We start from the raw sequence: 19,759 nt of genomic DNA on the forward strand, positions 1-19,759 counted from the left end.
CTGGTCTTAGAAATCTCTGCTCAGGGAAAACAAACACAGTCTGTCCTTATAACTGAAACTTTCAATCCCAGGCAACCCCCTGACGAATCTCCTCTGCACTCTCGCCAGTGCAATTATCTCCTTCTGATAGTGTGGCGACCAGAACGGCACAGTATTCTGCCCATGGCCTAGCCAGTGCTGTATAAAGTTGCAACAAAACTTTCTTGATTGTGAATTTTTCTACAAGTATTTGGATAGGCAAGGATTGATGAAGGATAGTCAGTTTGGTTTTGTGCATGGGAAATCCTTGGCTCACTAATTTGAGTATTTTGCAGAAGTAATGGAGAGGATTGATGAGGACAGAGTGTGGACATGGTCTATATGGACTTCAGTAAGATGTTTGACAAGATTTCTCATGGTAGACTGGTTAGCAAGTTTAGATCATTTGGAATCCAGCGAGAACTTGCCACTTGGATATGGAACTCAAAGGTAGAAGACAGCGGATGGTGGTGATTGCTTTTCAGACTGAGACCTTTGACCAGTGGTGTGCCACAAGGATCAGTGCTGGGTCCACTGCTTTTTATCATTTATTTAAATGATTTGGATGTAAACATAGAAAATATAGTTAGTAAGCGTGCAGATAACACCAAAATTGGAGGTGTAGTAGACAGTGAAGAAGATTACCTAAGAATATTACAGGGTCTTGATCAGATGCACCAATGGACAAGGGGTGGCAGATGGAGGTTAATTTAGATAAATGTGAGGTGCTGCATTTTGGAAAGGCAAATCAGGGCAGGACCTTTACACTTTGGTAATTTCATGGGGAGTGTTGCTGAACAAAGAGACCTTGAAGTGCAGGTGCATAGTTCCTTGAAAATGGAGTCTCAGGTAGATAGGATAGTGAAGAATTTAGAATGCTTTGTCTATTGGTCAAAGCATTGAGTATAATAGTTGGGAGGTCATGTTGCGGCTGTACAGGGCATTGGTTTGGTTAGGCTACTTTTGGAATATTGTGTCCATTTCTGTTCTCCCTCCTACAGGCAGGATGTTGTGAAACATGAAAAGGCTCAGAAAAGGTTTACAAATGTTTGCCAGGGTTGTAGGGTTTTAGCTATAGGGAGAGGCTGAGTAGGGCTGTTTTCCCTGTAGCGCCACAGGCTGAGGGGTGACCTTATAGAGGTTTATAAAATCATGAATGGCGTGGATAGGATAACTAGGACTCCCCCTGGGTTGGGGGAGTCCAAAATTAAGGGAAAAGGTTTGGGGTGAGAGGAGAAAGATTTAAAAGGGACCTAACGGGCAGCTTTTTCCACGTAAAGGGTGGTGTGTTTATGGAATGAGTTGCCAGAGGAAGTGGTGGAGGCTGGTACAATTACAGCATTTAAAAGGCATCTGGATGGCTTTATGAATAGGAAGTGTTTAAGAGGGATATGGGCCAAGTGCTGGCAAATGAGACTAGATTAATTTAGGATATCTAATCGGCATGGACGAGTTGGATCGAAGGGTCTGTTTCTGTGCTGTATAGCTCTATGATGTATGAAAGCATGCATCCTATTTGCCTTCTTCCTCACCCCTATCTACCTGTGCTAACATCTTAAAGGATATCTGGGTTTACTGTAGTAGGGTGGGTCTAGATAGGATGCTCTTCAGAGAGTTGGTGTGGACTGGCTGGGCCAATTGACCTGTTTCCACACTGTAAGGATTCAATGATTTATGCACCAAGGTCCCCTTGTTCCTCAGTATTGCTCGGGATCTACTATTCATTATGTATACCCTTCTCTTATTAGACTTGCCAAAATGCATCACTTCATACTTATTGAGATTAAATTCCATCTTGCATTCCATCATCCAATTTAATAGCTGATCAATATCAGACTGTTTCTGAGACCATCCTCTTCACATTCAACAACACTACTCATTTTCATTTCATCTGCAAGCTTACTAATTATACCTTCTACATTAACATCTGCATTGTTAATGTACATAATGAACAGCAAGTGTCCCAGCACCAATTCCTGTGGTACACTGTTGGTCACAGGCTCCTAATCAATGAAAACCCTCCATCTTTGCCTATTTGCAAGCCAGGTTTGGATCCAATTTGTTCACTTGCCTCGATCCCATGGACTCTCACCGTTTGGTTCAGTCTTTCATGTTGCACCTTGTCAAAGGCCTTATTAAAGTCCTTGCTGAATCATCAACTGCTCTGCCCTCATCAATACATTTAGTCACCTTTTTAAATAACTCAACTAAGTTATGCAGGATCTCCCTCTAACAAATCCATGCTGACTATCCAGTTCAGTTCCTGCCTTCCCAAGTGTGGATTCATGCTGTCCCTCAGAATTATTTCGAATAATTGCCACTGATGTCAGTCTGTAATTACCTGGCCTGTGCCTGCTGCTGTTCTTGAAAGGAACTGCATTAGCTATCCTTCAGTCATCTGGCTGTTCACTTATGGCCAGCAAGGTACAGTTGGCTCTGTTACAATGTACGCTTATTCAATGCGAACTGGCTTTAACGTGATTAAAGAATTTAGACCATTATTTGCAGAACGTGAACTTTCCTTACCTGTATTGGCTATACCATGATTCTGGCCCCATTAGTTTAAATGACGTAGCTATTGCGCGATTTTTCCTGTAACATGAGATCGCATGAGAACCGATTATGTCATATCACTACAGACTATATTAAATATCTCCATCAGAGCCCCAACAATCTCCTCCCTTGCCTCCCATAGCAGCCTGGCATACATCTCTACAGGCTCTGGGAACTTTACACTTAAAAGATCTCATTACACTATTGAAATAAGAACTGTGGAGTTATCCATTGTGTCCTTGTCAACGTTTCTGCCTTAAATACTATCTAAAACCGACTGGCCACTTATCCCATTGCCTGTTTGTGGAAGCTTGCTGTGCACAAACTGGCTGCACATTTCCCCTATATTACAACAGTAACCATATCTCAAAAGTACTTCAATGGCAATAGAGCACATTGGGGTGTCAAGGTCATAGTAGGTGTCAGATAAGTGCAAATTATTTCTTTACATTGGCCGAGGTCTCTCCTGGCGTTGTAACGTTAAAAGATCAACCCAGACCATCTCAGGCCCCTGAAGTGAGCTACAGGAAAGCTGCCAGGAATATCATAGACTCATTGTAGAATTCTTACAATGTGGAAACAGGCCATTTGACCCAAAAGGTCCATACCGATTCTCTGAAGAGAATCCCACGGAGACCCATTTCTCCTAACTAATGCACCTAATCCACACATCCCTGAACACTATGGGCAATTTAGCATGGCCAGTTCGCTAACCTGCACATCTTTGGACTGTGGGAGGAAACCCATGCAGACACGGGGGGGAATGTGCAAACTCCAGACAGCCGGTCATCCGAGGCTGGATAGCAGACAATTGCAGCAAGTGAAAACAAAAAAAAAGTCATCTTTTAAAAATAATGTCACAACCTTTTATCCCCTTTCCATTCATCTTCCTTACCCAGTACAAAATACAACCAGGGAAATGTATTCCAACAATTAGAATTTAAATGTCAGAAAACAAACTAGAAATAGGGAAGAACTGAAAAAGAACAGTCAGTAGAAATCAAGCCACATGAGAGTCACCAACTTTGTAGAGATGTTGTGCACAAGATTGAGAGTTGAAAACCACTCCCAAACCCAGGTAAAACACAAGGGAATGTGTTTTTTTTTTAACTCAATTGTAGGAAAATGCTTCACAATTTTAAACTAGACTGAAGACTGAGATTGAGCTGGCTTTCAGATGGACACAACTTTGAAGGTTGATGTTGCTGCCTATTTGGTGTGAGTTCTAACTACTGGAACGCTACCACTTACAGTGTAACCTTTATTGGTTTTTGTTTTGCTCTCAGGTGTTTGAATCTGTGGAAGAGGCTGAGGGTGAACAACTGGAGAAAGAAGTGGGCACAGACAGTGATAAACAGGCTGCACCCATTCCCAATGGCACTGTGCCAAATGGCACTTGTTCACCAGACTCTGGACACCCGTCCTCTCGCAATTTCTCCACGGCATCTGGCTACTCTGAACACAGCTTCAGCACAGAAGAGGTGATACAGTGCAGCCAGCACACCATGGCACAAAGGTGGGGTGGTGGGGTATACAAAGCAGAGGAAGAATTTCCTCCACAACAGGAGCTGCAGGACAAGGTACCCTCCCTGGAAGGGCTACTGGAAGTACTCCCTCCAGATGAAAGATCCAAAGAAACACTTCTCATAGCAGATGGACCCGAACAGGTGGTTCCAGTGAACGTACAATCAGAAGGTGCAATTTCTGTCACAGAGGGATCAGACAAATTGGCTCATGTTACAGATGGCTCTGAGAAAATAGTTCCTGTGACGGATGGATCTGAGAAAGTAATTCCTGTGACGGATGGATCTGAGAAAGTAGTTCCTGTGACGGATGGATCTGAGAAAGTAGTTCCTGTGACGGATGGATCTGAGAAAGTAATTCCTGTGACGGATGGATCTGAGAAAGTAGTTCCTGTGACGGATGGATCTGAGAAAATAGTTCCTGTGACAGATGGATCTGAAAAAGTCATTCCTGTGGTGGATGGATCTGAGGAAGTCATTCCTGTGACAGATGGATCTAAGAAAGTAGTTCCTGTTGCAGATAGATCTGAGAAAGTAGATCCTGTGATGGAAGGATCTGAGGAAGTAGCTCCTGTGGCGGATGGATCTGAGGAAGTGATTCTGGTAGCAGAAGGATCTGAGGAAGTGGTTTCTTTGGCAAATGAATCTGAATTGATTCCTCTTCCCAGAAAGTCAGAAGAAATAGCCGCTGTGGTGGATGGATCAGATCCTGACGGTGATGCCTCAAAAGCTCATGTTCCTTTGTTTCAAACTGAAGAGAATATGACTCAACAGGAGCTGGTGAGACAACAAGCTCTCCCTGAGGAACAGGAAATGGAAGGCTTTAGTCAGCAGTTAGCAACAACTGAAAACAATGTCCATGCATCTTCACCAGCCTCCTCTACTGGAGTGATATACGCTGTGAGTACTCTTCATCAATGAACACCACACTTTTGTTGCTATGGGAGAACCAGCAAGAACTCTATCATAATTTTCCTTATATACAATCCCAAAAATTCGGCAGCTGACCTTTTTTGTTTGTGGTTTTACAAACAAGAACAAACATAATGTGTTCCTCTTTTAATCTTTTAGCAAGAATTACTAGACATGTACACCGTGAACCTGCACAGGATAGAAAAAGACGTTCAACGCTGTGACCGTAACTATTGGTACTTCACCCCCACTAACCTGGAGAAACTACGTAATGTCATGTGCAGGTAGATCTTGTCTGTTGTGATTTTTAAAAATAAGCTTTTGATTCAGTGCCATGAGGAAGGCTGAGACTACAATGCCACCCTGGTGGATTATTTTTAAGCAGCGATTGCTACTTTATTCTTTCAGTCTTACCAGCTCCTTTCTTGTTGTGTTTTTTGGCGAACCACATAATCCTCTGGAACTTGAGATCAACTCCGTTCAGGAGTTCAAATCAATAAGACTTGGGCTCTTTGATCCCTGTTCTGTGCCACTTGCTGCTCTGTTTGTGGTTGGTGTGGTTCTTGCACTTGACCATGACTCTCAATTGACAGTCTCAGATTCCTCCAAAGTTCAAGATAGATTGACAGGCAGTAGGGGGGAGGTTCAGAATTATATCCAGTCTTAAGAGACAGATTGTTTTATGTAAATATTGGAGGAATAAGGAACAAAACCTGTAAAATTCACAAAGGGACTGAACACAGTCCAGTTAGACAGATGGCAAACAAAAGGAAATGATTGCAGTTCACATCAATGTTTATTTTAACAATTGTCTCCTTTTACAGTTATATTTGGCAGCATTTAGAGATAGGATACGTTCAGGGAATGTGCGACCTGCTGGCTCCCCTGCTGGTTGTCCTGGATGATGGCAAGTTCTTTATCTATGATTTAATTAACTTTACTGATGGGTGAATGGCTAAGATAAATGACATCTTTTCAAAAAGAAATTCAATATCGATTGTCAGTAATAAATCTAAATTGGATTTGTAAAGTAATTTGATCAGGATTTTGATGTCTCTTCGGCTGTTACATGTACCATTTACATCTGCTGGCAGCTTTGCTCTTCAGACCATAGCAATGGTAGGAGACCGTCCAATCCCTTGAGCTTGTTTCTGCCATTCAGTTGATCAAGATGGATTTATATCCAAGTTCCATTTGCTTACCTTTGCTTTTCTTTCCCCTGTAAACTCTTTAATAAGAAACTTTTCCTATCTCAGTTTGTAAAATTTAAATTGTTTCCCACATACCCTTTGACAGCTTTTTAAAAAATATTTTCTAGCCAACCTGTTTGGAGATGTTATTACACACCTCTGGAGCAGGTAGGACTTGAACGTGGGCTTTCTGCCTCAGAAGTAGGGACACTACCACTGCGCCATTAGATTTTACCCACAATATTATATGTGAGCATACTAATTAGGAAAAGAGTAGGCCACGTGGCCTGTTGAGGCTGCACCTACAGTTAATGGCTGACCTGATTACATTGGCCAGAGGATGTGATTTATTTGGATTTCCTGAAGGCCTTTGACAAGGTGCTGCACAGGAGTATGCTAACTAAGATAAGAACCCTTGGTTTAGGGGAAAAGTGCTGGCATGGATAGGGCATTGGCTGAGTGGCAGAAGGCAGAGAACAGAGATAAAAGGGTCTTTTTCCAGATGGTGACTCGTGGAGTTTCGTGGGGGTCCATGTTGGGACCACAACTATTCACATTATACATTAATGATTCGGAAAAGGAACTGAGGGCTTTACTGCTAAACTTGCAGATGGCACAAAGATAGATGGAGGAACAGGTAGTTTTGAGGGAGTGGGAAGGCTGCTAAGACTTGGACAGGCTAAGAGAATAGGCAAACAAATAGCAGATGGAATCTACTGTGGGAAACTGTGAGGTTATGCACTTTGTTAGGAAGAATAGAATCCCTACAGTGTGGAAGCAAGTCATTCAGCCCATTGAGTCCACACAGGCCGTCTGAAGAGCATCCCACCCAGGTCCACACGCTACCCTATCCCTATAACCCTGCATTATGGCTAATCCATCTAGCCTGCACATACCTGGAAGCTATGGGTAATTTAGCATGATCAATCCACCTAACCTGCACATCTGTGGGAGGAAACCAGAGCACCCAGAGGAAACCACGCAGATACAGGGAAGATATGCTAACTTCACAGATAGTCACCCAAGGGTGAAATTGAACCCGGGTCCCTGGTGCTGTAAGGCAGAGTGCTAACTACTGAGCCACTGTGCTGCCTGTAGAGGCATAGACTGTTTTCTAAACAGGAAAGGCTTTGGAAATCTGAAGCACAAAGGGACTTGCGAGTCCTAGTATAGGATTCTCGTAACATACAGATTCTTTCAGCGGTTAGGAAAGAAAATGCAATTTTAGTATTCATTCCAAGAAGACCAGAATACAAGAGCAGAAATGATGTATTACTTAAGCTGTAAAAGGCTGTGGTCAGTCTGCATTTGGAGTATTGTGAGCAGTTTTGGGCCCTGTATTTAAGCAAGGATGTGCTGGTATTGGACATGGTCCAGAGAAGATTTACAACAATGATTCGGGGGTTGAAGGACTTGTCATATGAGAAGTGGTTAACGACTCTGGGTCTGCACTTGATGAAGTTTAGAAGGTTGAGGGGAGATCTGATTGAAACATGCAGAACATTGGGATGCCCAGATAGAGTGAACACGGAGAGGATGTTTCCACTAGTAAGAGTACATATCGTTAGAGTGAAGGGATGACCCTTTTAAAACTGAGATGAGAAGGAATTATGATTGGAAAATCTGTGGTTCTCAATGCTGAAGAGGGCTGTGGAGGCCAAGTCATTGAATATATTTATGACATTGCTGGATAGATTCTGGATTAGAAAGGGGATCAAGGTTTACAGGGAAAAGGCAGGAGAATGGTGTTGAGAATAGCAGAGCAGAGCTGAAAATGTGTTGCTGGAAAAGTGCAGCAGGTCAAGCAGCATCCAAGGAGCAGGAGAATCGATGTTTCGGGTATGAGCCCTTCTTCAGGAAACTCATGCCCGAAACATCGATTCTCCTGCTCCTTGGATGCTGCCTGACCTGCTGTGCTTTTCCAGCAACACATTTTCAGCTCTGACCTCCAGCATCTGCAGTCCTCACTTTCTCACAATAGCAGAGCGGACTCAATGGGACAAATAGGCTTATTCTGCTCTTATGTCTTATTATCTTATTCCACCTCCGATAACCTTTCACCCCCAGCTTATCAAGAATCTATCCACCACTGTCTTAAAAATATTCAAGAACAGAGGTCACACGATACCAGTTTATAGTCCAACAGGCTTTCGGGCACCACTCCTTTGTCAGGTGTGACTTCTGACCTTGTCCAACATTGGCACCTCCACATCTTAAATATATTCAGACTCTGGAACTCACTTCCTTGACCAGGTGGTGGAAGCAAAGACTCTTTTAAATGCGTGACCCCTTATTTTGAAACCTAGCTGTAGATTCTGCCGCAATAGGAAGCACCCTTTCTTTCCATGTGCACCTGTCAAGATTTCGCTCTTTCAAGCAAGTTGCTTCTTACTCTTCTAAACCCCAATGGATTGGAGCCTGGCCTGTTTTTTCATGTGGGATAGAGTCTCAGATGTCCTCTACCTTATCCTGCTCTGTCATAAATACATTCAATGACTTGATCTCCATAGCCCTCTGCAGCAGTAAATTCTGTCCACTGGTTAAAGAAATTGCTCGTCATCTCAGTTTTAAAGGGTCGTCCCCCCACTCGACCCTTTATAAGGAGACATCTATTGTGACATCATTCCTGAATGACTTAACTCCTTGTTCTGAATTCACCCAAACTGAACTATCTGCTTCTAGTACAGGTACGTTTGGGAGGTTGCTGAGTTAGGTGAGGGCCCATGGTGTTCAAGGTGAGCCATTGGCATGGATTGAGGGTTTACAGTCTGACAGAAGGCGTGGACTATTTTCTTAATAGTGAGGAAATTCATAAAGCCAAAATATAAAGGGATCTGGCAGTGCTTGTCCAGGATTCTCTGAATGTTGATTTGCAGGTTGAGGCCATGGTTAAGAAAGCAAATGTAATGTTGTCGTTTATCTCAAGAGGGTTGGAATGTAAAAGCAGCGATGTGCTATTGAGACTTTACAAAGCTCTAGTTAGGCCCCGTTTAGAACACTGTGGCCAATTCTGGACCCCATACCTCAGAAAGGACATACTGGTACTGGAGCGTGTCCAGTGGAGTTTCACACGGATGATCCCTGGAATAGTAGGCCTAACATACAGTGAACAGCTAACAATCCTGGGATTGTATTTAATTAGGGTTTAGAAGATTGAGGGGAGATCTAATAGAAACTTACAAGATAATGCACAGCTTAGAAAGAGTGGACACTGGGACTTTGTTTCCGTTAGGCGGGATACTAAGACCCGTGGGCACAGCCTTAGAATTTAGAACGGAAATGAGGAGAAAGTTCTTCAGCCAGAGAGTGGTGGGCCTGAGGAATTCATTGTTACAGAGCGCAGTGGAGGCCGGGACGTTAAATGTCTTCAAGGCAGAGATTGATAAATTCTTGATCTCGCAAGGAATTAAGGGCTATGGGGAGACTACGGGTAAGTAGCGCTGAAATGCCCATCAGTAATGATTGAATGGCAGAGTGAACTCGATGGGCCGAATGGCCTTACTTCCACTCCTATGTCTTATGGTCTTAAGTTTGAGGGTTGGGCTGATTAGTTTGGTATTTAAGTTTGTAAACTGATATACAAGTGTTAATATGACAGTAATAAAAGTACCCAAATATTAGGGAATGGCATAGTGGGAGTGGTGAGACTTAAGGAGGTGGAACGTAGGGGGCAGAATGGAAGACTGGGGAGTACAGCCTATAAGGATTGGATGACATGTGAAGGTGTTGGGGGATGGACTTGGGAGGAAAGACGGGAGGTAGGGAGAGGGTTGGCATGCAAGGGATGGGGTGAACAGCATTACAGGGACACAGCATGGGTAGGTGGGATATTATGGGGCGCTATATGGGAATGAGGAATGGCCTGTGAAGGGACAGCTTAGTAGGGATGAGATGGGGATGGCATAAGAAGAGGGAATGAGTTGGAGGTGTAGGGTGGAGATGATAAGAGAGAGGTTGCTTTGTGATGGCAATTTAAAGAAGCACTGTTGTGTATCAACACCAGCATCTCCAAATCATGTTGTATATAAGTTTCACTCAATAGTTTTGTGGATCTCTGTCATTTAGGAATAATCTAGTTGTTGAAATACAAAACTCTTAGAATATAAAGTGACTTGGCTTTGCTTCTAACCTGCACAAGCAGAGTTCAGTGTTAAGATTGAAAGTGAGGAATAAGTGCTTTGAAATGTCTTTATTCTGCTCTTTCCCATCATGACCATATTGCTCTGTTGCCCTTGTGCAGAGGCCATTGCGTTCAGCTGCTTCACTCAGCTGATGAAGAGGATGAACCAGAACTTTCCGCATGGAGGAGCTATGGACACTCACTTTGCCAACATGCGTTCTCTTATCCAGGTAACTTCACTCTCTCTCACTTTAGTACATCCACACCAGTGACATGAGGCTGAAAAATTCTGTTAAACATGTATCGATCCTTAGATTGACCATACTCTGAGTACAATGCAATATTTAGCTGCAGTCTCCATATTGTAGAGTCATGCAGCACAGAAACTGGCCATTCAGCCCACAGTGTCTATGTTCATCAATATTCACTGAACTATACCAAATCCTTTGATTCGCACTCCGTCCATCACTGACCAATTTAGTGTCAGTCCAGATGTTCCTTAACTGTTTCCATAGTTCCTACCTCCTCCACCCTTTTAGACGGTGGGTTTCACATTTCCACCACCTTCTGGGTGAAAAAATGTTTTCTCAGATCACCTCTAAACTACTTTCTCCTCATTTAAATTTATGCCCTGGTCTCAGACATTCTTCCATGTGGAAAAGCATCTATTCTGTTTGTGCCTTTCATAATTTTGTAAGCTGAAAATGTGTTGCTGGTTAAAGCACAGCAGGTCAGGCAGCATCCAAGGAACAGGAAATTCAACGTTTTGGGCCAGAGCCCTTCATCAGGCATTCCCGAAACGTCGAATTTCCTGTTCCTTGGATGCTGCCTGACCTGCTGTGCTTTAACCAGCAACACATTTTCAGCTCTGATCTCCAGAGACCTCACTTTTTACTCGATAATTTTGTAAGCCTCAATCAGACCTCCCTCAGCATCCTCTCCTCCACGTAAAACAAGCCCATTTATCCAGTCTCTCTTCATAACTGAGTCTTCTCCTCTGCACCTCTCCATTCCACTCATATCCTTCCAATGGTGTGGCAACCAGAACTGCACACAGTATTCCATCTGTGGCAGAACAATGGAGCACGTATTTGGGAGTAACTACTTTCTACTCAATTAAGGGATATATGCCTCAAGATATAGTGTTGTCATTTTATGTGAATAAAGAGGGCATGTTCAGCCATTGATTGGATATAAATATCCTAGTAGCCATTTGTGTTAGTATCTGGGAGCTTCAGTGGATGACATTCAAACTGGATATGAATGTGGCCTTTCAGGAGCATGCTGAGAAGGCTGAAGGGATGCTCAGTCTTTTTCAACTCGAGCAAACTCCCTGCATCTATTTCACCAGCATTGGAATGAGTCTCGTTACCCTGAAAAGTACAATCCAGGACTAAGCTGTTAGCTTAGTTGGTAGCTGTTGGTAGCAAAATGGGAAATGATTTCAGGCAGAGATTTTCTTTCTGTTCTTATCTGTCTCTGGATGCTGGAAAGGGAGAAAAAGCCTCACTTTAGATTTGACTCTTTTCCAAAGGTAAGGGAAAAGTTAAACATTGATGAGGTGAATAAGGTGATAACTCTACTTGTACTTAGACATCTAAAATGTGGTAAGTGTCCTTTTGTAGCTTATTCACCAAACAGACAGATGAATGCCATACAGCTGATGCAAAACCTCTGAATCTTACAATTAAAGGCTATTTAAGTTATTACCTGAGTGTGCAATCATATATCCAGGGTCTGAAAGCTGCCGTGCTTCAGCTGCAAAAAAGCAAATGGCATTTTAACTGCTGGTAGGCCAATTCCATGCTTATTGCTTTTGAGCAGGAATAGCCTGAACACATTCATTGGAGGACACAGTGTTTTCTTACTTTCAAAAGGTGGGCAACACTGGTTAGACCAGTATTCATTGTCCACCCCTAATTGCCCAGAAAGCAGTTAACAGTCAGCCACATTGCCGTAGGTCTGGAATCACATGTAGATGAGATTGGGTAAGGAAGACAGCATTCCTTCCCTGAAGGACATTAGTAAGCCAAGTGGGTTACAATAAAAGACACGCTTATCTCTCCACGCTTCAGGCTCACTGCCTTTATTCCTGATAAAGGGCTTTTGCCTGAAACGTCGATTTCGCTGCACTTTGGATGCTGCCTGAACTGCTGTGCTCTTCCAGCACCACTAATCCAGAATACAATAAAAGACAGCAGTTTTATGTTGGCTATTAGGATAGCTTTTAACTCCAGATATTTGGATACCAGTTATAAGTAATTGTTAACCCCAGGCACATCTTTGAATCATGTCAAGTATTTGGGCACATATTGTAACATGCATTAAACTGAAAGAAAGAGAATTCAAGTAGGAATAATTATATGGCAGAGAGGTTGGGTTGGACAGGAAAGAGAAACTAAGTTGCTAGCAAAGAATGAATTTGAGAAACTGAGATCTGGGTTTTTATTTGAATGAAATGACTTTCATGTAGAAAGAACTTTAGTATGGTTGGAGATTAGGAAGAATGGGGTTGATGGTAATGCTGCTGGATTTTCATTTTCCACTGACTCAGGTTAATGTTCTGGGCATGTGAATTCAAACCTCAACAAGGAAGCTGGTAGAATTTAAACTTAACAAACTCTGGAATTGAAAGTTAGTGAACTATTGTCGATTACCATTTTTTCAAAATCTGGTTTATTAGTGTCTTGTCAGACAAGAAGCATTATTTACAGCTGAAAATGTGTTGCTGGTCAAAGCACAGCAGGCCAGGCAGCATCTCAGGAATAGAGAATTCGACGTTTCGAGCATAAGCCCACTCTAAGAAGCATTATTTAGTTTGGTTGACCTGTGTCTCCAGACGCAGATGCTTAACTGCCCTCTGAAATAGCCTGTTAAGGCCTGAAAGGCACGTAGGGATGGGAAACAAGTGATGGTCTTATCAGCAACACCCAAGAAAGAATTTTTAAAAAGTTGGTGAAAACAGAGAGAAATCATCAAGTTTGCAATGAAGAGTGAGAGGTTGGAGACCTGGGGTGAGAAGCAGAGTGGAGGAGTGGAGATCATGTGGGGTTGGTGAGGCCGGTCACCTATAAGAGGACAAACTGCTCCTTGTAGGAAGGCCAACAGTTGCTAATATGCTGTGTGTTTCCATGCCTGTTTCCAGATCTTGGATTCAGAACTGTTTGAGTTAATGCACCAGAATGGGGACTATACCCACTTTTACTTCTGCTACCGCTGGTTCCTGCTGGACTTCAAACGAGGTAAGTGGTTGTACTTGGCTGTTGTCTTCCCATCTTTTTTCTGCCATATCCCTCTTCGGAACACTTTCTAGCTTGACTCACTGTCGAGGAAAAGGTGGGCATTGCCTGTGCTTCAGAACAGCAAGTATCACAGCTGCTTCCTAGGACAACACCAGGAGACAATGTGGCAATGGAATAGTGAGCTGTTTGTCCATGCAGCATTGCATTAACTACGAAAACAACTTCTGTTTCAATAGCCCCTTTTATGTAGTAAAACATCCTAAAGTGCTTCAAAGGAGCAAAATTTGGCATCAAGCCACAAAAGAAAATATTAAATTGGATGACTGAGCATTTGGTCAAAGAGATGTTTGAAGGAGTATCTTAAAGGGGGACAAAGAAGTATAAAGATAGAGCTGAAGCAGTGAAGACCCTGCCAAAAATGGTGGTGTGAACAAAATCAGGAACGGAGGCCAGAACTGGAGGAGCCCAGAGAACACGGGGGAACAGTGGTGTTTGTGGGGCTGGTCAACCTGACAGAGATGGAATGAGGCAAGGCCATGGAAGTATATAAAAATTGAGGTGTAATTTAACTGGGTGCCATTGTAGGTTAGTGAGTACAGGGCCCAACTGCTGGCAAGCTATCTCGAGCAATGGGGCTATCTGTCACAGGGGTGGTCAAAGCAATGACCCAGCCTTCGGCAAATGGGCATCTTATTCTTCACATTGACCAGTGGCATATTATAAATTATGTTCCCTTTAAGAATAAACCGGGACATGCTCCAGAGATAATGGACAGTGACTAATGGAGCATATGTTTATTGATTGGTTTTTACCCCCTTCTGCTTTTTGCTTCAGTAAATGAATGGCTAGCAATGTAACACCAGGCTATTGCGACTGAGGACCCATCTCTGGCACGAGATCTTGCCTTCAAATGCACTTCTGCTGAACCAGGAAGATTTCACCCAAGCTAAGCACTGAACTGTCGTGTCTTTCACTGTGCTCTGGCAACCACCCCATCATTACCCCTTCTGCTCAAACCTGAATCAAACCCCCACAAGACAATATGAGGGTCAGACAAACCTCCTGCTAAAATTCCACTCATTGAGGATATGTCCAGTGCAGTACAATGTAGTTTTAAACTATTAGTGTTAACCATACAGTAGTCATGCCTTTATCTCTGGGCTGGAAAGTCTGGGTTCAAATCCCATCTGCCCCAGAGATTAGTCATGACTTATCAGAACAGGTTAACTAAAAAAAAGCATGCGCAATGATGACAGCTGGGAATAAGAATGTGTGCACATGTATATGTACCATTGAGACAGATCAACTTGATTTGTCAGTGTATACTGTAGAATCAACTCTTTTTATGATCAAGTACAATTAATTACACAACAATGAGGTTGCAGTCAAAACAATGGACTTTGCCCCCAGTTATTTGATGAACAGATGCTAGTCTGTTCAAATTATTCCTTTTTTTTATTACTATCCTGTTATGATAGTTCTTTACATTGAATATTAAACACAAATTTGGCTACCCTAAGCTGATCGGTAACACCAGCTCATGTAATCCATATATTTCTCCCTGAATTTTTTTCTCAGCAGGCTGAATCAACGAAGAATTACAGATAGGTCTGTTTAAGTTTTCATGTTTAGCCTAACCTAGCCTGAAGAATGCTTGTATGTCTAAAAAAAAATCCTGCACTCCTGGAGCTAAGCTCCAATATTTGCAGGAGATGTAGGAGCAAAAGTGTCACATTTACTCCTTTTTGCACTATTACACAGCACTGCCCCCCCCCCCCTCCCAAACCACAGATCTTTTGTACTTTGAGTTTCTGTAGCCTTGCCCTCCTTTCCTCTGCAGAGTTGGTCTACGGTGACGTGTTTTCAGTCTGGGAAACCATTTGGGCAGCAAAGTACACCTCGTCTGCACACTTTGTGCTCTTCATTGCATTGGCATTGGTGGAACTTTACAGAGACATCATCCTGGAAAACAACATGGACTTCACAGACATCATCAAGTTCTTCAATGGTAAGTGAGGCACAATGCAGGTTGAGAGTTCGATTTCTTTTGAAATAGCTGGGCGATGATTTACAGGTTGGTCTCTCACAGCTGTGGTTGTGAGCGGAAGCTGCTCATCAAGCTGTCTAATCTTCACCCACTGGAGCAGAGAAAGGTAACTCTTTCTTACACACATGCTCACACAAACACTCATACACACATTAACACACTCACTCTCTCTCACACACACATAGTGACATATCCACGCACATAACCAGAGACATGTGTATGTACACATACTTTCTCTCAAGACACACTGCACAGTCACACACTCACAGTCACACACACACCACAGCCAGATACACACATTCTCACACAAACACAGATACACAGGGACATCACACAGACACACACATATGTAGAAACACACAGTCAAATTATAGGTAAAGGAGTGGGCTATTCAATCCCTCTGCTGTGTTTTGTCACTCAGCAATGTCTTGGTTGATTTGTACCTGTCCTTCTTTGTTGTATGACATTTATTACACTCCATCCAACTCCATTCATCCCTGCTTCTCCACATGATAGGATGGAGGCCGTTGAAAGACCTGTGTCATTAGAGGGGTAAACACATCATCAAAATGGAAATCAAACTCAGACTCATGAACTGAAAAGTGACTTGTTAGAAGCCATTGAAAGATACAACGCTCACCCCTCCACAACCAGCAATCTGGTCGAGATGGACGAGATGTAAAAATATAGAAAATAGAAAAGGAGGAAGCCATTTGGTCCATTCAATATGCTCTGCCATTCCATGTGATTATGGCTGATTTCTATGTCAGTGATGTTGTTCTGCTCTCTCTTCCAGTAGCTCTTGTCCCTCAGTAGTGTGTGAAAATCTTTCTGTTTCACCCTGAGGTCGACTGCTCAACCTCTGAACCCTGCCAACTACCAACTTCCTGTTTTTCCTTCTAGAAATGGCCGAGCATCACGATGCAAAGCAGGTGCTGAAGTTGGCGCGTGACCTCGTTTACAAAGTGCAGACATTGATCGAAAATAAATGAAGCTGAGGAGGAGGAGGAGAAGCGAACAACCCAGGCAGCATATCTGCTAAGGATTGTGGGTGGAATCTGGGCCACTCCAGCTATTCAATCCATACATTGTCATTTATGGTGTTACCTTTTTTCTAGGACATCTGGTTTCCAGGTGTTGTGTGTTCTGTGGCAGTGAGAGATGTTTTCACGTAAGGCTGCGGCTTAAAAATCCTTGAATTTCTCCATAATAGTGTGGCTGCAGGAGCCCTCAATTGCTGGTTCTGTGGGCCTTTTTTGCCATGTACAGTCTCCCTGTGTTCTGTTGCGTATATTCAGTGCAGCAAAGTGTTCATGGTGCCAGGGAACTGCCGTTTAAAATTGAGGAATTCAGGTAATAAGAAACAACGTCTGGGCAGTTCTTCAACCAAGGAATGCTCAAAACAGACAGTGTATTGGGAAGTGCTTCAGGAAATACCTCAGAGTGAAGGGATTCGGGCCAATGATGAGAAGGTAGGTTGAATGAGGCAATGACCTTTCAAACCTTAAAATAAAACAAAGAATGGTGGGTGCTGAAAATTGAAACAGAAATTGCTGGAGAAACTCAGCAGCTGTAGTAGCATCTGTAGAGAGAGAAACAGAGTCAACATTTCAAGTCCAATGACACTTCTTCAGAACCGGTCATTGGATCCAAAACTCTTGGTTCACTTCTCACAGATGCTGCCAGACCTCCTGTGTTTCTCCAACAATTTCTGTTTTTGTTTCAGATCTCCAGCATCCATAGTTATTTGCTTTATAAAAGTCTTGAAAATCAGGGTAAGAGGAAATGATGGTTTGGTGGACAGTCATTCATCAACTAATCGAACAATGATTCTCTTTTGCCCTCTAATCGGAATATGAGGGCAGCATACCACCATATGGATATGTTGGCCAAGTAATGGCTAGAACATTGGAGGAGGGCAGGGTGGGAAGACAAGGCCTATAATGAAACTTCCAGAAATAGATTTAATCACAATTGTCAGCCTGTTTTTTCCAGTCCTGTTACGCAGTGTTGTAATTGCTGCCCGAATCCTGTTTCCTATAGGAGCCCTGATTCTAGCTTTTGCCATTGGCCCCTATTCCTTTGAACTTTGCAGCAGTTCCTGCCTCCAACCAATATAGTCCAACTCAGTCTTTACAAAACACACGGTATGCTGAAGAAACTCAGCAGGTCTGGCAGCATCAGTAGATAGAGAACTGAGAGTTAACATTTCAGTCCTATGTGACTTGTCTTTGGAATCCATAAGTCTTTATGTAGACTCCTTTAGGTTGGGTTGGATTCAGATTATATTTTCAACTAGGCCTCATTGAGTAGCACTCTAACCTTTGAGTCTGAAAGTTGTTGGTTCGACTCCAGTGATTTGAGCTGTTCCTCCAGTGAGGGGCTGATCAAATGCTCATCGTTGGAGATACCATCATTCAGCCAAGTTGTCATGCCGAGACTCCCAACTGCCCTCTCAGGACAAAATGAAGGATAACTAATTTGAAGGAGAACAGGTGAGTTCTTCTGTATCTATGCCTCACCTACACCATGACAAAGATCATTGTCTTATTAACATTTATTGGACGGTAATCAGTTCAGCTGCAACATGAGCTACATTGCAACAATACAACAGAACTTCAATATAACTCATTGGCTGCAGGTGTCCTGATGTGGAAGAAGGTGGTACATAATGCAAATGATTACTTTTGCTTGTAACCTGTAGTCATGGGATAATCCTGACAGCTCTGGTACTCTCTCTTGTGGCTTATGATCAGAGAAAAATATTTGAGAAGATGTAACCAAGCCTGTATTGTAGAATTGGCAGTGCCACCGTGCCTCTTGTTCACCAGTCCCCATCCCTACCCAATCCCCTGCCGTCTCTGAGGAAAAGCCTCGAGAAACTCTGGGAGATTTGACACTTCCTATATAGCTGTGAGTAACTCACCAGCAAGGGGCAGGTTTTGCATTGATGTGGTCTCTGGTCCTAAACAGACTGTTTTGATGAGTTTTGAAGAAGAGTCATACCGGGCTGGAAATGGTAATTCTATATCTTTCTCCAAGATGTTGCCAGGCCTGCTGAGTTTCTCTGGTACTTGTTGTTGATTCATGTCTCATGATATGTTTGGCACCTTCTTGAAACAGACATGCTAAGTCTCACAACCAGAGACTGATACAAGTCAGTCGAAATGTTTGATCTATTCACAGATCTTTGGAGGACATCCCTAAATAGTTCCCACTCTCCCCCTGCTGCACTTGAGTTCTGAGTCAAGCAGTTCCTTTGGGAATCTGTTAACAGAACAACATGACCTGCATAGTGTAGCTGGTTTTGAATTTTTAGCCCTTCAATATTTACTCAAAGTTTGCACCTTCCTTACTTTTCATAGTAATACAGCGAACAGTGAGACTAGATTACTTACAGTGTGGAAACAGGCCCTTCAGCCCAACAAGTCCACACCGACCCGCTGAAGCGCAACCCACCCATACCCCTACATTTAACCCTTACCTAACACTACAGGCAATTTAGCATGGCCAATTCACCTGACCCGCAGATCTTTGGACTGGAGCACCCGGAGGAAACCCACACAGTCAGTCGCCTGAGGTGGGAATTGAACCCAGGTCTCTGGCGCTGTGAGGCAGCAGCGCTAACCACTGTGCCACCATGCCGCCCAAGCGACATTCTTCAGTCATCGTATGATGACCCTTACAATCTCCTTTACACCATACAACATACTTCTTTTCTCCATGAGATCAACCAAGACTTCAAATATTAGGGAAGCAGTTTTAACCCAGCGCACCCATCAGGAAACTGATGCGATCAGGTACAATGCTAGTTTGACCCCTCTCTGCCTTCTGCCGGATGTTACTCTCCAGTGAATTGAAGGAAGAGTAGCAATGGGTGGTGTATAAAACTAGTGTTCCCAGGCCAGTGAGTTCTTTCCTTTATGAAAAACTCCTTGCACGCTGGTCAGACATCACCCTTTCATTCAAAACATTACACTTTGCACAGTCAGATGAATTTTCCATCCATCTCACCACCTTTGCTGTATTCATGTGGTTCTGACCATTCCCACTCCTCCTAAATAAAATGTGTTATTTCTTTCTCATTCCTCTTATCCTCAATTTTTAAAAAACCATTGCTGAGTTTGCTATGCACAGGAAAACAAAAGCATCAC

At 43.0% G+C, this 19,759-nt stretch overlaps 1 protein-coding gene across 1 annotated transcript in view; it reads left to right on the forward strand.

Moving 5' to 3' along the window:
- The window catches only part of sgsm1a (small G protein signaling modulator 1a), a 138,591-nt gene extending 121,968 nt beyond the window's left edge, over window positions 1-16,623 (forward strand). Inside the window, exons 20-26 of the mRNA XM_060844131.1 lie at window positions 3,858-4,994; window positions 5,166-5,290; window positions 5,831-5,913; window positions 10,437-10,546; window positions 13,462-13,558; window positions 15,399-15,566; window positions 16,509-16,623. Of these exons, the coding sequence (XP_060700114.1) occupies window positions 3,858-4,994; window positions 5,166-5,290; window positions 5,831-5,913; window positions 10,437-10,546; window positions 13,462-13,558; window positions 15,399-15,566; window positions 16,509-16,597 (1,809 nt within the window). The 3' untranslated portion in view covers window positions 16,598-16,623. The remainder of the gene's footprint in view (window positions 1-3,857; window positions 4,995-5,165; window positions 5,291-5,830; window positions 5,914-10,436; window positions 10,547-13,461; window positions 13,559-15,398; window positions 15,567-16,508) is intronic.
- The last annotated feature ends 3,136 nt before the right edge of the window (window positions 16,624-19,759 follow it).

This window comes from Hemiscyllium ocellatum, chromosome 24, assembly GCF_020745735.1.
Source record: "Hemiscyllium ocellatum isolate sHemOce1 chromosome 24, sHemOce1.pat.X.cur, whole genome shotgun sequence".
Lineage (NCBI taxonomy): Eukaryota > Metazoa > Chordata > Chondrichthyes > Orectolobiformes > Hemiscylliidae > Hemiscyllium > Hemiscyllium ocellatum.